Source organism: Eupeodes corollae, chromosome 1 (assembly GCF_945859685.1).
Source record: "Eupeodes corollae chromosome 1, idEupCoro1.1, whole genome shotgun sequence".
NCBI lineage: Eukaryota > Metazoa > Arthropoda > Insecta > Diptera > Syrphidae > Eupeodes > Eupeodes corollae.
In genome coordinates this window covers 112,609,302-112,630,882 of record NC_079147.1, presented here as the reverse complement: position 1 = coordinate 112,630,882, position 21,581 = coordinate 112,609,302, and the positions used below count along the sequence as shown (strand labels likewise).

The 21,581-nt window shown below is 30.3% G+C and overlaps 1 protein-coding gene across 1 annotated transcript; it reads right to left on the bottom strand.

Annotated features, from left to right (window-relative positions):
* Positions 1–633: 633 nt before the first annotated feature.
* On the bottom strand, positions 634–20,840 carry LOC129940386 (protein glass). The gene is made up of 9 exons (XM_056048702.1): positions 20,422–20,840; positions 13,599–13,730; positions 8,070–8,200; positions 4,163–4,290; positions 3,951–4,094; positions 3,388–3,883; positions 3,158–3,321; positions 2,817–3,089; positions 634–1,641 (listed from the first exon to the last, which is right to left on the bottom strand). The coding sequence occupies exons 2-9, from the start codon at positions 13,642–13,644 to the stop codon at positions 1,572–1,574; spliced, it is 1,452 nt and encodes a 483-aa protein (XP_055904677.1). The 5' UTR covers positions 13,645–13,730; positions 20,422–20,840; the 3' UTR covers positions 634–1,571.
* Between the last annotated feature and the right edge of the window lie 741 nt (positions 20,841–21,581).

The following is a 21,581-nucleotide window of genomic DNA, read 5'->3' as shown; positions in this document are numbered from 1 at the left end:
TCCGTGTTGCACCTTTTAATTTATTTATATATTTACAAGTTTTTGTATTTAATAAAAAAATCAATTTTGAAAGAAATACCTACCACTATTTATGTGCGTCAAAAAAAAATAAGATCGAATTGAAGACGAGTTTCAAGAATTTAAATGCAACTTAATATCGAATTGGCGATCTCTTATTCAAGGTTCTTAACCTGCAAGTTTGACCTTTTTCTCAGAAAAGATTTTATGAAAATAGTTTAAAGCATTACAAAAGTTCTTAAATTCTAAATTGTGTGAAAACAAAGATTTAAGTTGCTTTTGACAGAAACCCGCTTTTTTGTTAAACTACTAACAAAACTTTAGATGAAATCTGTACTTATACAACTTAACTGTATAATCTTCCTGGATTAATGCTGCACGATTGGAAATTGAAATCATATTATGTTCTTGATCCAGTCCTCAGTAAAAAGTAGTACTTATATCAACAAAGTTTAAAGCAGCAAAATACATCCATTAACGCAATACGACAAGTTTTGAATTCAAGTTCAAAACTCCCCTAGGACTCCCCCCTGGATCCACCATTGTTTCCAAACACGGCAATATCACCTAAAATTTGAAATTCAAATACAAATTTATTTAAAATATTTTGTTTTTTACTATTTGTTTTAATATTATAAAAATCAAAACTGGGGTACATGACTAGAGATTCTCTTGGATTACAATAAGATTTAAAATATAATTATTCTTAAAATTTAAGTTTAACAATTTATTTTTTGTTGACTAATGCTATGGTTCTACAAATTATTGTGTTTCAATGTTTTATGTCCGTACATATACAAATGGGATTAAAATTTGATTAAATTTCGAGAATAATTTTAAAACTAAGCACCTGCATTTATTATAAAAATGTAAAATTCATCAGGTGTTATCGACTTTAGCCTTAAATACCACAGAAATATAGTAGTGTAGGTAATAATGGCCATATTTTTAAATTTATTTAACGCGTCAATTTATCTAATTAATAATTTTCTTCTGAATTTTAATTTAACACATTTTGCATTTTGTTTTGATTTTATGCGTGTTTTCATTACTTTGCTACAATAAATATCTATGCATGATTTTTTTTTTTTTTTTTTAAATATCTTAATTTGACAATTTTAAAACATTTAATGGAATGTAATATACGATTTATGTATAAAATTCGTTTCTCAATAAATTCGTTAACATTATGTTTATATTTTGTTGTGGTTTAGTTTTTATATTTACACTAGCATTACAGAACTAAATAATTTATGTACACTTAAATATTTGAGCATTAATCTAATTAAAAAATTTAATAAATTTTTGTTTTGTTTTTCGTACATTTTGCCGAATCATATGCATAATTGAGCTGCGCTGAGGTTTTGTTAAAGAGCACCCACATGACATAACATACATAATTATATTGTTTTAAATTAATTAAGATAACGTTCCATTCTAGGATTATTTAGTGCACAAAAATAGTACCCAGGATAGTTTTGTGATGCAGGGCCAATGTCGCTTATGCCGTAGTCGTTTAGGTGGTGATAGTGGTGAAAACCTTTGGGTTTTTGTCACGATATCAAATTGTTATTTGTACCATGGACTCGCATGTGACGATTAAGATTTCCGGATTGAGAGAATCTATAAAAATGAGATTAAAAGTTATAAAAATTCTCAAAACATGTAAAATGGGCAGGCTCAGACGACATAAAGGACTTGAAAATCAGTCAGGTTCTAGATTCTGATTGGCAATCAGCTGTCAAAAAATTGCCTTACAAAAAGGTAATTTTATTGGAAAGTTAACTGGAAAGACATAAGGTTCTTCATTTGTAGTCAATTGCATTCTTTGATCGTATATTGACCAAGGAAACAAGTTAGTTTTTGAAGTGTCATACGTTTCAAACTCAGAACTTTACTTTAATTATTTCACCTTTTGTTCATCGTTCAAAAACTACCAGGAACATTACTGTCTACAAAAAACTCCTCAGGGAAGCTACAAGTCCATCACGGTTTGCATTTTGTATTGTAACGAAATATTACTTACTTATTTCCCAATTCGACAAGAAACCCTTTTACACAAAACATTAAATGGAATTGTGCAAGAAATACAAAAATTGAAGAGTAATAAAGTTCAGCTTTCATTTGAGTGAAAATATATGATCAATTGTCATTTTAACATTAGTAGACTTGACTTGATTGTTAAGGAGATTTCACTAAATTTTCAATCAACTTTCCAAAAAAGTTGGTCTAGTTGGCTGGTTCAGTCGACCTTAGTGAAGTAAAGTTCCGCGTTTGAAGCATATGTGACTTACCACTAACTTACTAGTTACCTTGGTCAAAATGTTCAGGTTGAGACCATATAAGGGACTTGAAAGTAAGGCAAGTTTCTGGTATGTGATTGGTCAGCTGCCAAAAAATTGCCTTCCAATTAATTCAATTTTATTGGAAAGTTGACTGAAAATAAGTAAAGACAAAACTATCAAGTCAAGTCCACTTATGTCAAAATGACAGCTAATCAAGAGTTTTCAATTAACTGAAAGCTGAACTTTATTACTCTGTGATTTATTTATTTTCTGCACAATTCTTAATATTTGATGTTTTATGTGAAAGGCTTCATTGTCAACTTGGAAAAGGAATAACTAATGTTTCCTTAACATACGTATTACAAGTCAAGATGGAATTGTAGCTTACTAAGAGCTGTTTTGTGGACAATCATGTTTTTGGTAGTTCAAAGAATGCAGTTGACTGCAAATGAAGTCCTTTATGCTGACTGAACCAGTCCAATGGTACATGGATTAATAAAAACAAAAACTCACCTAAGTAAACATAACTTGCACTGGTAGGGTTTTTCTCCGCTATGTATACGCAGATGCTTAGTTAGCGTGGAGCTGTCGGAGAACGACTTCTTGCATGATGAACACCGATATGGACGTTCTCCAGAGTGCGTTCTCATGTGCGTAGTAACACTCGAGCTCTGCGAAAATCGTCTATCACAAATTGGACAACGGAACGGTTTTTGTCCGGTATGTGTGCGTACATGAGCTGTAAGATTGGCTGCTTGTGAAAAACTTTTGTTGCAATCAGGGCATCTAGTGGTGGTGAGTAAAAGTTATAATAATTCTTTTTGGAGATTTATATTGATAAGTTTTGTATATACCTATAGGGTCTTTCACCAGAATGAGTTCTTAAGTGAGTTTTCAATGTGCTAGGGCGAGCGTATGTCTTACCGCAAAGCCTACAAAGATTTGGCTTGGAGTCTGATCCTTCGTTGCTATCTTCATCCTCGAATCCACCACTTCCAAAGGACTTTGTGTCTCTGACCTATAAAAATGCATAAATTCACGTCCGTAAGTTTTGAATTAAAAAAAGGTCGTTGTTTTTACTCACCAAAGAATATTGTGGACTTTTGGGTGGTGAATAGGATTGTGTGGGTTGTGAGTAGAAAGCACGATGTGGTGAGTTTTTTTCTTCATTCTCACCAGGAGCCGGAGCTATTGACTGGTTACCTATTGGTGGTCTGAAATCTGCTGTAAAGGAGTACGTTGTAGCTGCCGGGTAATGGGATGGACTCAGCAACGGTGGATAAAGAACATTTACGGAAGATGACGAGTTTGGCGGAGTCCACTGCATTTGGGAGCATTGCATTGGAACAGATGTTTCAGCTCCGTAGCCGTGCATGGTCATATTCATGCTGACATTGACACTCATGCTCGGGTAAATGGGGGGAGTGGCGTGTTGGTTGCATGTTGATGGGGCATCATAGTAGCATGATTGTGATGCTGTACTAAGTGCATTTGTTGTATTTTGTTGTGCTTGTGTTTGATTAATGAGTTGCGGGTGTACCGTGTATGACAAAGATGCTTGATGAGGATTAGCTGAAAAACTAAAATTAATTGTTTACATAAAAACCGTGTTTCGTTTGAAATAAAAAAAAAAATTAAACAAATTACTTATACGAAGCACCACAAGGTGAAAAAGGGAATAAACTTGGCAATGGATCGATATCTAAAGGTGGTAGTCCTGGGAATGTTGACGCCATTTCATCCGAATTCCAATACGTTCCTAAATTTGTTTGTGAATTAGGTTGAGGTGAGCTGTAAGTGTATATTATAAAGAAGTTATAAGTAGGTTTGCTGGAAGTTTGTATTTTAAAAGGACATACCTTAAAGGAACACTGTTGTTTTCAAAGCAACTTCCTGATTCAAAATCAGAAGCGCCTAATGCTGGGATAGGTAAAGAAGTGTTCCCTTGGCAGCAAAGACAACCCACACAAGATGCAGCACACTCTTGCTGAAAAGTTAAAAATAATATAATAAGTTTAGATATGTATATATATTGAACCAACGTTTTTAAGGGTGCTATGTGAAATAAGTAGTTAGTAATGAGTTCGAATCGAATTTATTACCTTGCAGCATGTGTTTAAAAGAACTTAATAATACATACATCAATCAATATAAGTTGTGAAGCTTTCGTTGACAACATATGGTTAGTAAAATTTAAAGAGTCATGGGTATATCCAGACTTTTAATCAGGGGAGGGTGGAGGTGTTGGTTGAACACTTAACATAAAGATGAGTTTTTGAGAACCGTTTAAAAATGCTGACAACATTTAATTAACATAATATGTATCTTATATCTGCATTTACACATTTCAAGGGCTAAGTTGACAACTTTATTAAGAGCTAAAATGTAATATTTTAGAGGGTTTTTGGCAGTTCTAGAGCATCTTAAGCAAACTCACTTCAAAACTAGATTAGTTTAATTTTTTAAGGTCTTTTGTATTCAACAGAAAATCAATTTTGAAATAAATAAAATGCACGACTGGTTTGCTAGAACTTGTTTATGTCTTCCAAAAAGTCTGTTTAAAAATATTTTCTATATTTTAAGATATAAAAATTAAACTTATTTTTTTTTCGAAAATCATTTCAAATTTTAAATTTTGTCTTAAAATCATTGGTAGGCGCTAAAATAAAAAAATGGCATTATCAATTTGATCATCGAAAAGATCTTGCACGGCAGAAGAAGATTATTGAAATCGGTCCATTAGTTCTTGAGAAACCTTCTGGAGCAACACCAAAATATGTTTTTTTGTAGAAAGAAGAATTTAGAGAAAGTTAAAAAAAATAATTATTTTTAAACTGACCATTTCTTTTTCAAGGTTTCTTCTAAAGAACCTGAATTTTTGATCTTTTTCTTGAACAATTTTTATAAAAATAATTTAAAGCATGACTAAAGTTTTTTCAAATTTTAGTTGTTTTTGACAGCAAACCACTTTTTGGTGATTGTCGTCAAATTACTAATAAATCTTTTGATGAAATCTTTACATATACAACTTGACTGTATAAGCTTTATGGCTCATATGACCCCCCCATAGATGGTCCATTGGTCAAAAGTTGATGAATTTGTGCTGTGTTTTTGGAATAGGGCTGAATATCCGATTCATATTATGTTCTTGGTCAAATCTTCAGTCAAAAGTAGTACAAAGTTTAAGGAAGTTAAACAAAATTGCTGTTTTAATATACAAAAACCTAAATAATTGAAAATGTAATTGGGGTCATATCCATTAACGCAATACTATTAGTTTTGAATTGAAGGAAATTCCTACGAAAAAGCAAAGAAATAATTCTTTCGATATTCATTTTGTTATATAAAAATATTTTTGTTTCCATTTTTAAACTTGAAAGTTCGACATATCATATATTTTTTAACATTTGTAGCTCTAAAATGTTAATAATTTATCGAAAATCTACATACCACCAATAGGGATAGCTGTCAAAAGGGTGTCATACAAATTCGGCTTACTTTGAAATGACCATGCATATTAATACTAGAAGAAAGTTAATTCTTAATTCATTTCTCAAATTGTGGGATCAAAGAGCTAAAATAATGACGCAGGGGTCATTTAGCAAATAATTTTGTGAAATCCAAATTTCCAATAAAAGAACATGAAGGTTGATTTGCTTTCAATTAGGTTATTCGAGACGTGAAATGAACAAAGTGTATAGGTTTTTGTTTTTTGTAAAAACTGAATTTTTATTCAAATCACATTATAAATTTTTATAATTCGATTTCTCAAGAATTTTCTATCATACGAGTACAATTAAAATTTAAATTCGATTTTCTGCGTGAGAATGCTTTGTCAATCCGACTGAGAAAATTCTTTAAAATCTTGGAAATATAACTTGCCCAAATATGTGACAACTTATTTTAATTTTTTTGATTTATTAAGCGAATAACTTCCTTAATTTTATTTAAGTTAATTTTTCTAAAACTCATCTTTAGTTTCATTTGAGCTATTAAACAATAAACGATTTCTCAATTAGACTTGAAATTTGAGTTCATACGAAAATGTAGAAAATTGTTGGTTGGATAAAAAACGACTGTTGAGCATTTAAAATAAGATCGTTTCAAAAAATACCATTTTGTTAAATACATTCCATGTTAATGACAGTTTCAACTATCGTCCGAAATTCTTTAAGTTTTAATAGTTTAAGAAAAAAAAAATGAATATACATACTTAAGAATATTGTTTGGATCCGTGAGAACTCTTTTACATCAAAAACAAATTTTTTTGTATTAGATTTTTTTTTAAATTTTGTTAATTATTTTTGGATTGAATTATTTTTAAAAGCTTCACGTAAGAAATAAAATGTTTAGGATAGTTCTCCAGAAAATACATTTTTATTGTTTTTTTTTTTACATTTTTTTGTCTAGATATTGAAAATGGCTGTTTAAACCAAAAACGTATTCTAAAGCATATGATTTTAATGTGCAAAGTAGTCACACAACTCATAAAAGTTGATTTATGTTAACACTAAAGACTGGAGCATATTTAAAAATACTTTCATAATTATTAGTAAGAAGTGTTTGAACTTTTTAGATTTAGTTTTTTGAACAACAGTTATCAAAGAAAAAAAAAATGTCACTGTTTAGGTTTTGAAACTTATACATTTGTAAAGGGGTTTCCAATGGAGACTTGACAACTTTGAATTGTATTTAAACTTTTTTAAATTATTGAACTGTTATTGTCAATTTTACAGTTGTCTCAACACTTTCGTCATGGTAAAGTACAAGAACGAGCAACGTCTGCAAATTGTAAAATTTGTATTCCGAAATTCAGTGTCGATGACCGCAGCTTTAAGAGCTTAAACTCTTATTTTCTATCGTAATTAAATTAAATGCATCACTGTGTTCGTTAATAAGATAATAAGATAACTCCAGTTCTTCTACAAAAAATAACTGTTTCGTGCGGTTTGCATGCCGGCGGCGTTTTTGGTCCATATTTTTTATATTTTTTATATTTGGCCACAAGCCAAACAGCACACCTTACAATGGATTTATTGAAGAGTATGTTTGATGAGCGTTGATGTTTTGATTGTCCTTCAAGTCAATGATAAAGATTTTGAAATATTTAAAAAATGTTTGCGTTTTATTTGAAAAAAAAAAATTGTCAAATATTTACTAAAAAATCCGATATAAATAAAACTGATATATAGAGCATTTAGGTTCTAGGGGTAGGTCGAAGGGTAGTTTTTAAGCAAATAAAAAAATAAGATAATAATGTCAATTTTTCCAGGAATAGACTTTTAGCGTGTTAAATAAACTTAAAAGTTTTGACAAGAGTAGTCTGAACCTTTTTTAACCTTAAGATTTTCCACACATTAAATTTTCGTACATTGAAGCTTTAAAAATCCCAAATGCGGGACTACATTATGTTCTTAGATTTAAATATCAATTTGACTGGGATATTAAGAGTTTATATTTTTAAAGACTAAAGATTCTATAAAATCGTAATTTAAAAACTGTTTTACGTACCCTATATTTAATATAAAACTTATAGTGTAGATATGTTTATCCCAGGAATTTTCGTTTCACAGTATAATATAACTCTCACTCACTTATATATTTGTTTCTATTCATTGAAACATTTAAAGTAGGTATATTGGAACATTTTATTACTCTAAATAACTGATTTCATTAAAAACTTTTAATTCGATTTATTTTTCTATTGCGGTATTTAACCGATATTTTTTAACCACTTAACCAATTTTGTATTTAAACCGAAATTACCTGTGGACTGTCCAATGCCAACCCGAACAATGAATTATTGGGAACATATCCCGTTTCAGCCTCCACAGGACCTCCGTTTGAGACATCGCACGATATGTACATAGCTCCACCCTCTTGATCTTCCAGTGAATCTGTAATAGAAAATATATTATTAAAAAGTCAAATAAGTTAAAAGGAGATAGTATCTACTCGTATACCTATAAACTTTTAACGTCATGCGCAAATTTTTATTAAAATACAAACAATAAAACAACTTCCTTAAATTTGTATCCTTGTCTTTTTTCTTACCTAGGAAAGGAATAATTTCATAATGGCTTCTTATAAATGATTCAACGGAACGCGGGGTTCTACAATGGCTTCCCATAGAAACGCATTTATACGTTTTATTTCTACCGATTGTTGAAACAAAACCAAAGTGGAGTTTTTTTTTTGTAAAACAATGGATTTTATTGATTTAAGTTTTAAAAAAAATGTATGCATGTAGATGTAAGTGTTGCAATTTGGAAGCTGAGAAAGTTTGGCTTCATACATTCATACATAAATATATGAATTCTATTCGATTTCACTGTCGAATTTAAAAGAATAAAATTATTTGGATTGATAATTGTAAAATAAAATAAAATTTGATATTCCACATTTCGATTAATTTTTAAATTACTGCTTAAGTGAAAATACTATTGTTCTTAAGCATTGTTTATATATCTAAGTTTATAATTTAAAAAAAGAAAAAGAAACCAAAAAAATAACGTAAACACTTTTTTTAAGATAAATTATATTTTAAATTGTTATACTCGCTTACGAAGGTTTTCGACGGCATTTATAAAATTTTGACTTGTAAATCAGTGATAGAACTTTCAAATTTTAAAAATAAAGACTTAAGGCTTTTAAGGTTATTTTTAACTTTTGATAGGAAGATATTGTAATCTGTCCGATTTGTCAAATAGAAAGTTTTGACATGTGTCGACGTTTCAAGGTCCGAAGAATCTAAATCAAAGATCTTAAGAGAGATGCTTCGAATATTTTACGAACAAAAAATGGTTTTACCTCAAAAATAATTGTATGCAACGAAGAATAAGGTTTTTTACATCTGGTAAAATTTTGAGGAAAATCTGATTGACAGTTTTCTTAGAAAACATAAACACCTAAACTACTTAAAGTTGATACAAAATAACTTTTGACTTATATATCTTCTTTAAATTTAAACATAATTGATTTAATCTAATTTTATCTTATAAAAAATATGGTTTTTAATATTTAATAAAACTTTGGCAGGTGACAGTTTTTTTTTACAAGAAATATCATTTCTAAAACTTGCTGAAAGTTTATTTTTGACTCAAATATCTTTTTACAAATTTAAGATAATAACTTCAAACTATGTAATTTCATTTTGTAGAAAATATTTTTTTAACAATCCATAACATTTTTATAAAAATCCAACTGTCGTTTGTTTTATAAAAATTAAAATCTGCAGAAAATATTACACAAAATTGGTAAAAATTGATGTTCGATTCTCGATATCTCGTGAATTTCTTCAACAAAACACGAAAACCTACAAAAACAACACACAATTGATAAGAATTGTTTTCGACTTATTATTTGGAGAATAAAGAAAGATATTGACTTAAAATTATGTATCCTACAAAAAAAATTATTTGAATATTTTGTTAAAATTTTAAGCAAGACCAACTGGATGTGAAGTTATCAGTTTGGGTCGCATTACAGCCTCTTTGTTACATTAAAATTCGTCATGGTTTTCTAAAGCTTAAATATTTTAAGTTTGTTATAAAATTTGGTAAAAAACAATATTAATTGTTAGTATTCAGTTCTGCTACTTCTGCTATTAGGACGCCTTGAACCATTTATGCTAAAACACATCAAATGTTTGAAATATATTGAAAACCTCCAAAATTTAACTCTGAAACGAGTTTGTAAACACAATCAAAGTATAAGATTTAAAGTAACTTAATATTTCTAATGGAGTAAAATGAAGACTCATAACTAATCATATTTAACAATGGTGGGCAATGTCTTCTTCCTGGAAATAAAATGGAGCTTTTACAATGGGTTTTAATACCGACTTCAAAATTAATGTTTCACCCCAGGTTTTTTTAGATATTACTTTGTCAAATTCGAAAAAACAGGTATTTTTTAGGCTTTTTTTTCATTAAAATCCGTGGAGGTTTTACAAATCTATAATCCCCTTCTTCAATATTCAATTGAAATATTTATATTGTTTCATATAATATCCGAGAAGATTTCATAATTTGTTAGATTTCACATGTCATACAAATGAAACAATGAAAGACACGTTTAACAGTTTATGCTTAAACGTTTTCCAACCAACAAAAAAAGGCAGAACTGTTTGAAAATAATTCTCGTTCTTGTAACGAATCTGTTGTCTTAATAACTTTTGAAATATATTAAAGAATAAAAGAATAATGTTGAAAACGTTTTTCTTTTTAAAGTTGAGCAAAAGTCAAAATTAAGGTTTGGATTCGGAATCAGCTATAAAATAAGCTCCAAAAACAATATTTTTCGAAACTGTAAAAGTATTAAATTTAAGGTTTGCTTAAAACTTAATACAGAGCCAAGTAAAGACTCATACCTATCTATAAATTATCCGTGTTTTGTTGGATAATCTATCAATAGTAAAGTAGGATTTTACACAAATAACAAAAACAATATCCGTAGTATGAATACTAACGATAAAAGTTAAAGAAGAATCTAACTACGGATGGGTTTTTGACATTTATACGAGTCTTGATTAGATCTTATGTGATTTCGTACTCAAATGTTGGTGCGATTGATTAGTTGCATTTGTATCTCGATGGCTGCGTTCATTAAATAGTTGTGCATTTGGAATTATGTGTTTTCCATTGGGAAATAAACTCAATCTGTTACTGCTCTTATTATTTAGTTTTATTAATGAAAATGGACTAACTGGGAGATAATTTAGTTTAAGGTTTATCTCAGTTTAGATTAAATAAATCCTTTTGGTGTTTTCACTGCACAAGAAGATTTAAAAATGATTAAGTTTGACAGCACTTACTTAAATGCAAATGGTGTTTTGATGTATCTTATGAAGTGCAAGTGAGATAATTTGATTCGTGTTAAACAATGAAGATTAAAACAAAACTATATTTTTTGCACACAAACATGCAAATAAACAGACCATAACGCATTATCTGTAAAAACCAACTCCCCGAACGGAATCGAGGCGAATCAAGCTCATTTCAACTCGATTCAGGTATGTATATAAATAATTTAGGCTATCTTCAAGCTCACTTCAACATCACATGTAAATGTTGTAGTCTACGAACAAACCCCCTTCTTGAAGTTTTTATTTTATGTCAAATTATTTGGTTAGAACTTTGAAATCAACTCTCAGATTACACAGGCGTATTTTCTTGATTTTGATAGTCAACTTTCAAAAAGCAGCTTACACGATTTCACCCATAGTCTGAATTTCGCTATTTTTTTTGATTTTTTTTGAAAACTATTCTGGGAAATTATTAAGTTGTATCAACTTTCAAATATAAAAAACCGCACTACTGCGGATCGTTTTTTTGGCAATTTCTCATTTTACTTTATAGGGAATACCAAAAAACACGGCTATTGTATCTAAGGGAGAAATATTTGTATTTACTTTGGAAAATCATCATACAAGTTATTGTTAAGAGACATTTTTGGTTATAACTTAGCCGTAAAAAACCCGTTTTTGGTTGGTTTTCTATTTTTTTTAAACTGGCACGTTTTAAAAGCCTAATGTGATAGAAATTCGTTTAAGGACAAGTATTTTATTACTTGTGGGACAGATAAGACCTTGAGTGAAACTGAGATTATAGTCAGTTAATTCTGATTCAATAATTGCATTTATAAAATTGCTTATAATACATAAATATATAAATAAATTAATTATTGACAGCCGATTAAACTTCGTGGGTATGAGATTTAAATGTATTGGAAAGATTGAAATTAAATTTTTCGAAATTCCACTTCAAAACAAGAATTGCAATCCACTACATTGCCATGTTAAATCGTTAATTATTATTTAACTTTGGATTCAAATTTAAATTAAAAATTTGTTTCATTCTGGTCCACTGTACAATAAACATACATTGAATATAGGTACATACGAACGTACGCCATTGCAGAAGAATAAACTCCGCCCGGATCCAAAGCCACACCTTATCTAAATAAATTGGTGTAGTGAAATTGAGTTGTGGTTGGTTGGCTTTGGTTGGCCTTTAATTTTACTTAACTTGTAGTCATGCTTAAATCATATGATGATGGAATTTGTTGTTTTTTAATTAATCATTTCATGTAGAGTAGGGTAAGGAAACGAGTTTTTACAGACACTGAATACTATTATAGACTTATTTTAAGGTATAGAACCATCATTTTCAGAAGACGACAGACTCTCAGAAGGTTTGGGATAAAAATAAGCGTTACACAAAATCATAAGTGCATCTTTGGTGAAGTGGAGAGACAATTTTGAAATCGTCTTCGTCTTGAGATTTGTTTTGCGTCCGTAAAATATTCATTGGTAGAAACTTCTTTAAAAGCTGAAATATGCATATTTGTTGCCCATTAACCAGTAAAAAGTAGTATAAATTAGCTCAAAAGTATAATATAAGTATATAAGGTACCTAACTAGCTCAGTTAAGGTTGCTCCATGTGACAAGCGTTTTGTGTAGTATAGGCATATGACAAGTATTAATTAGTAGCAAGTGTTTGTATTGTTAGAATCATTTTTTTTTTTAACTCGGAGATAACAAAGATAATAAGTTATTGTTAGGTTGGTGTTTTAAGTGGGAATTGCATTTAATTTAAAACTATCTGGAAATATTGAAGAACGGGTTAAGAAGGCCTGCATTGCCACACAGACGTTTCACGACCTATTTTGTCTTATGGATCGATTGTGTGGTGGTTCAAAAAAAGCTAGTGTTGGTCCTATTCTGCACCTTCTATCAGTAGACCTACACATCAAATATTTAAGTGCGCTAATGCTTAAGGAATCGAACTGTTGGTTTTCAAGACCCTATGGGCATTGCAACACTTACGAACGACGGACACCGACCACTGCACTCTTATTGCCTTGAACTTCAGTAAAGATTTTTAGGTCTTCTTTCCTGCAAAAAAGAATTGGGTCTAGGATCGCTTATTTTGTAGATATAAATCCGTCATAATACTATCCATAGGTACAATGACTTTATGCTATCAAAATTGTACTTTTCAGCGCTAATTTTGTCGTAGACGGCTTTACTCGTTCTTGAGTTGTGAAGGATTACAAAAATGTATCCCAGACATACGAAAGTATATACATACATGTAGACGTACATAATTCTCTATAACAAAGGAAGCTTTTTGACTCTCTGGGACATTAAGTAAGAGAAATGTAAAATTATGATAGTTCGAAAATCCGACCAGTTACAAAAATATTTCCGTAATGAGATGTTAATATAACCACTAACTTCCAACATAAACATTCAAACAAATATGTTTAATTATAATATTGATATGACTTACCCAGAATTAATTTCAAGAGTTTGGAACGTTTATGTAAAAATCCCATGACATGACTTCCAGTCTAAGGAAACAAAATTTAATTTTTGTTCTTGTATTTTTTTTCCGCTTCATTTTGTGAAACACTTTAAGCGCCTGAAAAATACAAACAATTCAAAATGAATACTTGTTAATTAAGGTTTATTAAATATTTGTTTCTTTTTATATTAAAAAATGGCCTAAATTAAAATGAATCAAATTATAGAGAGGGAAAGTTGAATTCGATGATATGATGCAATTTCATGAGCGTTTTTTAATTTTCTTTCTTAATTTCCTATAAGTTTTAAAGACGTTACAGACTTTCAGAGTTACTTTGATGTATCCTTGTTATACACTGTGTAATGCATATCTGTATGTTGAAACTAAGTACTTTTGATGAAAATTTATTTGATCACAACACTGACAAAATATAATAAAATAACTTATCAAAATGTGAACAAAATAAAAACACAAAATTTAAATTAATTTTAAGAAATAGTTACATGCACATTATAATGTGTTTACTTAGTTTATAAAAAGAGTATAAGATAAGATGGGTTTAACCTAAACTCAAAGATACACAACTGCCTTGGAGTCAGGAGTATTGTGGATCAGTGTTTGTTTTTTAACCAAGTTTTTAAGGTCTAGCTATATAAATAAGATTATTATAATTTTTTTTTACCGTTTTGTGCTCCATCTTTTTAGTCCTTTCTTTTACGAAATTTGAATGCAATTATTGACACCCTCAAATTATACTCAATCTCTCACTTCTTCTATGGACATACAACCCCGAATCAAAAGATTGTAATTTCCTACACACTGGCTTCGACGCGACGTAGAGGAACTGTATTGCATTCGTTAAAAATGTTGAAATTAAGATTTTAATCAAACATGACGTAAAACGATGGTAGAGAAGTCGAAAAAGTCCTGTCTGTCCTCGCCCCTACAGCCCAAACAATTGCGTCGATTGAGTTGAAACTTGGTTATTAAGGTTTTAAGCAGATAAGGCGTTAGGCGGTTTTTTTTAAGAAAAAAAAAATAACAAGTAAGTATATTAATATAAATAGTTGAAAATTCGAACTTTCTCAAAAAAGAATCGATATATTTAACTTCCCATAGGAAGTTATTGTAATGGGTCCGATTTGTCAAATTGAAAATTTTGACATTTCTCGACGTTTTAAGGTCACTAGAGTCGTACGACCGTACTTCCGTATACGTCGAGTCCGTACGTTCGCGACGTTTTTTTCGTCGTCCATAGCTCCAGAATCAGAAGAGATATCGACTTCAAACAAATTTTGTTATACATCAGATAAGGCAGAAAAAGGTGAACATTTTGGTTAACCCTAAATATCTTACCAAAAACTCTAGAGACTTGAATTAAATTTTATATAACATATTGTTACGTAATACCAAACAAATATATTTTTTGAAAAAAAATCCAATTAACGGTTCTTTTTTATAAATAAAAAAAAATTGTCACCTCGAAAATTTTACGAATACAAAATGATTTTATCTCCAAAACAATTTTGTGGAATCAAGAATAACGTTTTTAACATCTGGTTAAATTTCGAGAAAAATCGAATTGACAGTTTTTTTATAAAAAATAAAAACCTAAAAAAACATTACTAGAAGTTGGTAAAAATTGAATTACGACTAAAATATCTTTCAATAATTTAAGTTATGGCTTCACTCTTATTTTATTTTATAGGAAATATTGTTTTCAACATTTGGTAAAATGTTGAGAAAAATCAAACTGACAGTTTTCTTACAAAAAATAAGAACCTAAAAAAATCATTAAAAGTTAGTGATTTTCGAATCGAATAACTTTTCAAAAATATTGTTGTCAAAATTGAGTGCCATTTTGAGAAAAATCCAATTTTTTTTTACAAAAAATTAAAAACCTACAAAATAATAAACAAAAGAAGGTTAAAATTGGTTTTCGACTCATAATAATATCTTTTCAAAGCTTTGAGATCTTGGTTTAAATCTAGTTTTATCTTATGAGAAATATTTTTTTAAAAACCGAATTGAATGTTTTTTAACAAAAAATAAAACCCTAAAAAAAGCATTTCTTAAAGTTCGTACAAATTATAAAATTAAAATATTGGTTTCAAACTTATTTTATTTCACATAAAATATTGTTTTCGACATTCTGTGAATATTTGATAAAAAAACAACAATATTTGCAAAAAACAGTACGAACATTTGGTAAAAATGACGTTCGATTCTCGATATCTCGCGAAAAATAGAAGGTATTGACCTCAAATTAATTTTATTCATTCAATTTGTATTTGTTTATATAAAAAATAAAAACTTTTAGGAAATGCTTCTTAAATTGGTAAATATTGGTTAACGACTGAAAATTTTCGTTAACAAAAATAGATTTTGAAATTAAACTATTTCATCATAATTATGCAAAATATTGTTATCAATTTTTAATTTCACCGGGGCGAAACGCATATTTGAACACCATGCTGGTTTATTTTTATTTTTATTTTCATTTCATGATTTTAAAAATAAAAATTTTATTTTTCATGATTTTAAATCATATTTATTAAAAATAATTGGTAGTTCAGGAACAAACAATTCGACTGTTAACAGTCAAACATTTCATCTTCTAATTCAGTTTATTAGATTTTGAAACCATAAACAATAAACTCGAAAAGTTGAAAAGTTATTTACTTTAAAATCGTTTTGTCTGTCATATAAGGTTATCGCTTTAATTTGTGTGTTATACAAATGTCTCATATTTAAGATTTAGTTACAAAATTTTGCACATTCTTTAGATTTTTTACTTTGCTTTTTGATTATAAAAAAATACTAAAATCTAAATATGTGGAATAAAGATTCGTTTTTGAGATCCACTTAGCAAACATTGTAATACTAAAACTGAGTGCACAATGTTTATGCTATGAGGAATAATATTTACTCTAACATTTCTTGAATTTGAAGTTCTTACAAATATTTGAATTTTAAAAGGTAATCAAACTTTTATATTTGAAAATTAATAATACGCTTATAACCTTAAAAATTAAAACAGTAATTGGATTTTATAAGAATAAAGAAAAGTTTTAATATCTAAAATTAAAATTTCATATTCAGAATAATTGTGTTGCTTTCTCCTTCATTTCGTGTTTTCTAGGTAATAACTGTGGTATTGGACAGTGGAAACCCGTCAAGCTCAGCTGAAAATTTAAGTGCCATAATGTTGGTTGAGTTTTATGCAATATTGACAATAATAGATCACTTAACAACCAAATAATAAGAAAGTTGTAATAACTAGGGCCTAGTGACTTACAACTCTCAACCATTCCTGTGTGCAGGTGCAGTTGTCAGGATGGAGGGGACCTACAGTTTTAAGCCGAATCCGAACGGATAATTTGAAGAAGTACTTTTTATGACAAGAATTACTCTTGGAGAATTTGTCAATTCCTTGTAAGAGGCAGTATACGGTGAAACAAAATTTAGATGGCTTAGGCAGGGATCGAATCCAAGACCTCTGGCATGAGATCCCAACGCATTAACCATCATGCCAAGAGTACTACCTTAACAACTAAATGGCCCGTCAAAATTGTTAAAAATAAACTTTTATCGTCGTATAACCATTCCGACTACGCAATAAATTGGTGGAACTTACAGTGTTGGAAACAACATCCAAGTTTAAGACATTCAAAAATTAATAACATAAACAAACCATGTTAATTTGTTTCCAAAATGTAATACATTATGTATATGTACATACTTCTTAATAGACCACAAGAGTATATAGTTTTCATTACCGTCTATTTGAATATGACACAAGGAGGACAGTTAACCCAACTTTTTGTTGGTCAAAACAAAAGGAACTTTTTATTGATCTCTCTCATTTTCTTACTAATAGAGTAAAGTTAGTCCGTTAACTACAAAATCCATTGCTCATATTAAATGTGTTTTGGTAAACGAGTGCAGTTGAATCTATTTATTAGGTGTTATAAGGTACACGGGCAAGCTAATCAGTGCTCTGAGCTAACTTTTGTAAATTGGTCGGAAGAAATACTCGAACGAAATAAAAGAAAAAAAATAAAAGAATATAAATGTGCTATGAGTGAAATTAAAATATCGGAAAATTAAATTCCAAAATCAGTAATTTGCTGATTAATAAAATTTTAAAATTTAAGAAGTCATTCCAAACTGTTCGTCTACATGGCAGACCAGAGGATTCTGCAGGATCATCAAGAGAAATACTAACTAAACTCGACATGAACATAAGCGCGAGAACAATTTTGAGACGAGCTGTTGATGGTAAATTAAGATCTTTCAAAGCTGACAAGCGTTTTATTTGCACCAAAAACAAACTGGTGAAATTAAAATTTGCTCATTATTATATCAACTGGACCCTTAGAAAATGTGTGAACATGCTCTTTTAGGAAGATTCCAAATCCATTTTCCACTAAATCCACGTTACACCAAAGTAACTGTAAACCCGGAGGAGGTAACGTAATGATGTGGGGCTGTTTCTCAGGACATGGACTAGGACCGATTCACCAAAAAGATCGTACAATGAATCGTTTTATGTAGATACCGTGACATTTTGAAAAAGTATCACAAACAGCAATTTAGTTGGCTCCATGCTTCGAAGATGTGCTGAACTGATAAAAAACAGGGGGTTGGCCACCAAATACTACCAACATTTTAGTTACACTAAAAAAATATATCTATTTTTAAAAAGTTGCTTCCGTTTTGGCCAACACTGTTTGTAAACAAAATTGGGTCACGTTGATAAATTATGCATTAGTATAATGCAAGCTTAGTCGAAAATATTATTGGTGGCAGTGTTGCAGAAGTTCGGAATAAACTGGTTTCCCGGCGCGGTATTCGAAACAATGTTGAATATAATAAATTTTTTTTGTTCAGCGATTGAGGATCTTGGATTTAGACGATAAGCATATGGTTTCAACAAAACAAAGTCGAGGCAGTTTAACGTTTTTGTGACGTCAGTCTGCCACCAATATCATGGGTTTTTGCAATGTTGGTTCTGTTGTCTTTTGTCAGTAGTTACGCAAAAGAGGTTTTTTTTGCAAATAATCCTTGAACATAATGGTTAGTGTATTCGACTGTCATGCCAGAGGCTTTGGGTTCAATGTCTGTCTGTGCCATTTAAAGCCTTTTTAACGGGTACTTCCTCTTGTGAGCAATTAAAAAAATGTCCAAGAGTAATACTTGTCATTAAAAGTGCTTTTCAAATCAACCGTTTGGATTGAGCTCCATCCCTGACAACAATACTCGCACACAGGAATGGTTAAGAGTTGTAAGTTACTAGGCCCTAATCCTCAACGCACCGTTGCGCCACCGAATTTATTTATTTTAATCCTTGAACTTCAGACGAATTTAAAATTTTTCAGATTATATTCGGGATGTATAATTCAATAGTTAAAACTTTACTTTCAGAACCAAAAAATATAAGCAGCATATTTTTTGAAAATCTATTTAATCAGTGCGTTAAAATATTTTTTAACATAAATAATATTTTTTTAAGTAATTATAAATTAAGAGCAAACATTATTGGGCGAATTTTTGAACCAATACAGGGAATATTTGGGGCTTTGGAAAGTAAAGAGTTATGATAATAGTAACAGGATTGTGAAAAATCCTGGCTAGGACCGTTTTTTTTTAATTAAAAGACAAATATCTTAATGACGACTGTAAGACATTTGTGAAAAAGATAAATAATTTTAGGACAAATTACCGGAGAGCTCAAGAAAGTTTAAAGCAGTCAGAAATCAGGATGATATTTTTGAATCGTCGTTATGGCATTTTTCAACGATTTTATATTTTTTGACATGTCCTTAGAGCACAAAACTGTATTAGAACTGAAAACTGTGCAGTTACCTTATAACGTGCTTTGCTGGGACTATCAACTTGCGCAATTATTTTGTGTAGTGAATGGCCGGTCTAACAATCTACTTAAATCTTTTTAATCTCACGATCATGTACAGAAAGTCAAACTCCCTGATACTGCAACGCTGACGAAGAGCAAGTTATAGGTTAAAAAACATATCTGTCAATACTCACGATAGGTAAAACTATAAAATTTGTTACTCTGGGCGTATGCGTACCATTTTTATTTTATTGATGTTTTTGTATTATATTATCTTTGCAATGAATTGGATGAGTCATCGTAAAATTTTCATAGAATTTAAATACAAAGCGAAATTTATTTTTCAGTATTCCAAAATCAATTTGTTGGCTAGGTCAAAGTACTTAAAGGCAGTAGGTGTATGAAATAATAATTTCATAAATAACCCTTGACATGAATACTCAAAATCGTTTCGAGTACATTAATTTTTCTTTCAAATACTATAAGAATCATGCGAAAGCGAGTCGAAATACTTTTTTTCAAATACCTATATGATGCTGTCTGGTCATAATGCTGTACGTCTTAAAATATGTTCTTCGAAGTAATACAAATGCTGACGTAACAAAACCGTTTCAGCCTGCTTGCAGCATTTTGAGTTACAGAATTTGTAGTAAATCGCACAATATTTTGACAAAACAAAAGTTCCTTACAGGATTAAGAATACCTACAGTAACTTTCGAAGGCTGGTTTAAAAATGATTGTACTCATAATTGTACCTTTGAGAGAAAAGCCTGTATATTAGAATCTAGATTTTTGACATGACCAACAGTTTTAAAATGGAGAGAAGAAGGATCATTTATTTGTTCTCTTTTTTTTTTTGGAATTATTTCAACTATTTTGGATCTTAACATTCTGTCAGTTTATTTAAATGCTGCAAACTAATGGTTATACAATTCCTAAAGTGAGACTCACCATTTTATAGCGAAATCTGACATTTTAATCACTTTAATCCTTTTCACTCACAAAACTTATTCGTAATTTGTCGTTGTGTAAATCCTTTTTGTTATAGGTACCACTTAGTTTTATTTTTACTTAATATCTAAGAATGTATCCTTTTAATCTGTGGGAGATAGCTCTTATATCCTTTATGGACCAAATTAATTAAATATTCACTTTGTTCAAATTTCACTCACGATCACGAAGGACCAGTTTAACAAATTTTTATTTGAATCCTTTAAATTAGGTCCACTTCTTTTTTATCCAATAAATTAATTAAACCGCATCACAATGAAGTAGTATATTTTTCAACCGATACAAAAACAGGAACATCCTCACGAATCCGAACCTTTAACATTGAGAACAAAACGTCAACTGTCTTGGCTCTTGGCTAATGGTGTCGATTGCAAGCTTCTAAAGTCTGAATGCCCGTCCGATCCGACGATACGAACACTGAACTGAATATAGTGAAAAAAGTTGTTTGTCCCTTATTTGTGGTTAGTCTGTCTGTCGTTTGTTGTTTCAAAATCATCCCTTACCCCTAAGCCCGAATTGGTCGACTCTGGGTTCTGCGGCTCACACATGAACTGCTGATAGCAATTATAGCAGTAGGTTGGGTTGTCTCCTTGTCTTCCATTCCTCCGATATTTGTGTGCCTCAGCTTATGGTTGTTGTTGTTGTTTTTGGGTATTTTCTTAACTCTCCCTTCAATAGGTTTTTTTTTATTTTATATTCTGTCTGTTATTTGCTGCTTCTGTTGCAAGTCAAACAAGGTTTTCTTTACTTCACGACACGACACAGTCATTGGACATACAGGGTCCGGGGGTGGAAAGGCATCCAGTAGTCATGTTTCAACCAACCAATACCTATTCGATAATAAGACCGGTATACGAAATGGTGACGAAAAACTAAGGAATGGTGGTGTTCTGGATATTGTGCATCGACACGTCTGAGAAGGGCCTTGGAAATGGAAGGGATAATTCTTGATCGTAGGCAGTTCGGTTCTCAGAGTACATACTACGAAGCAAAACATATCTATCTAGGTGGATTTTAAGACATATCTATACCTTTGGACTTATTAAAGGGCTACTGAGTAATAATGCATTTTCGTGTAATGACAGTGGAATTGATCTGAC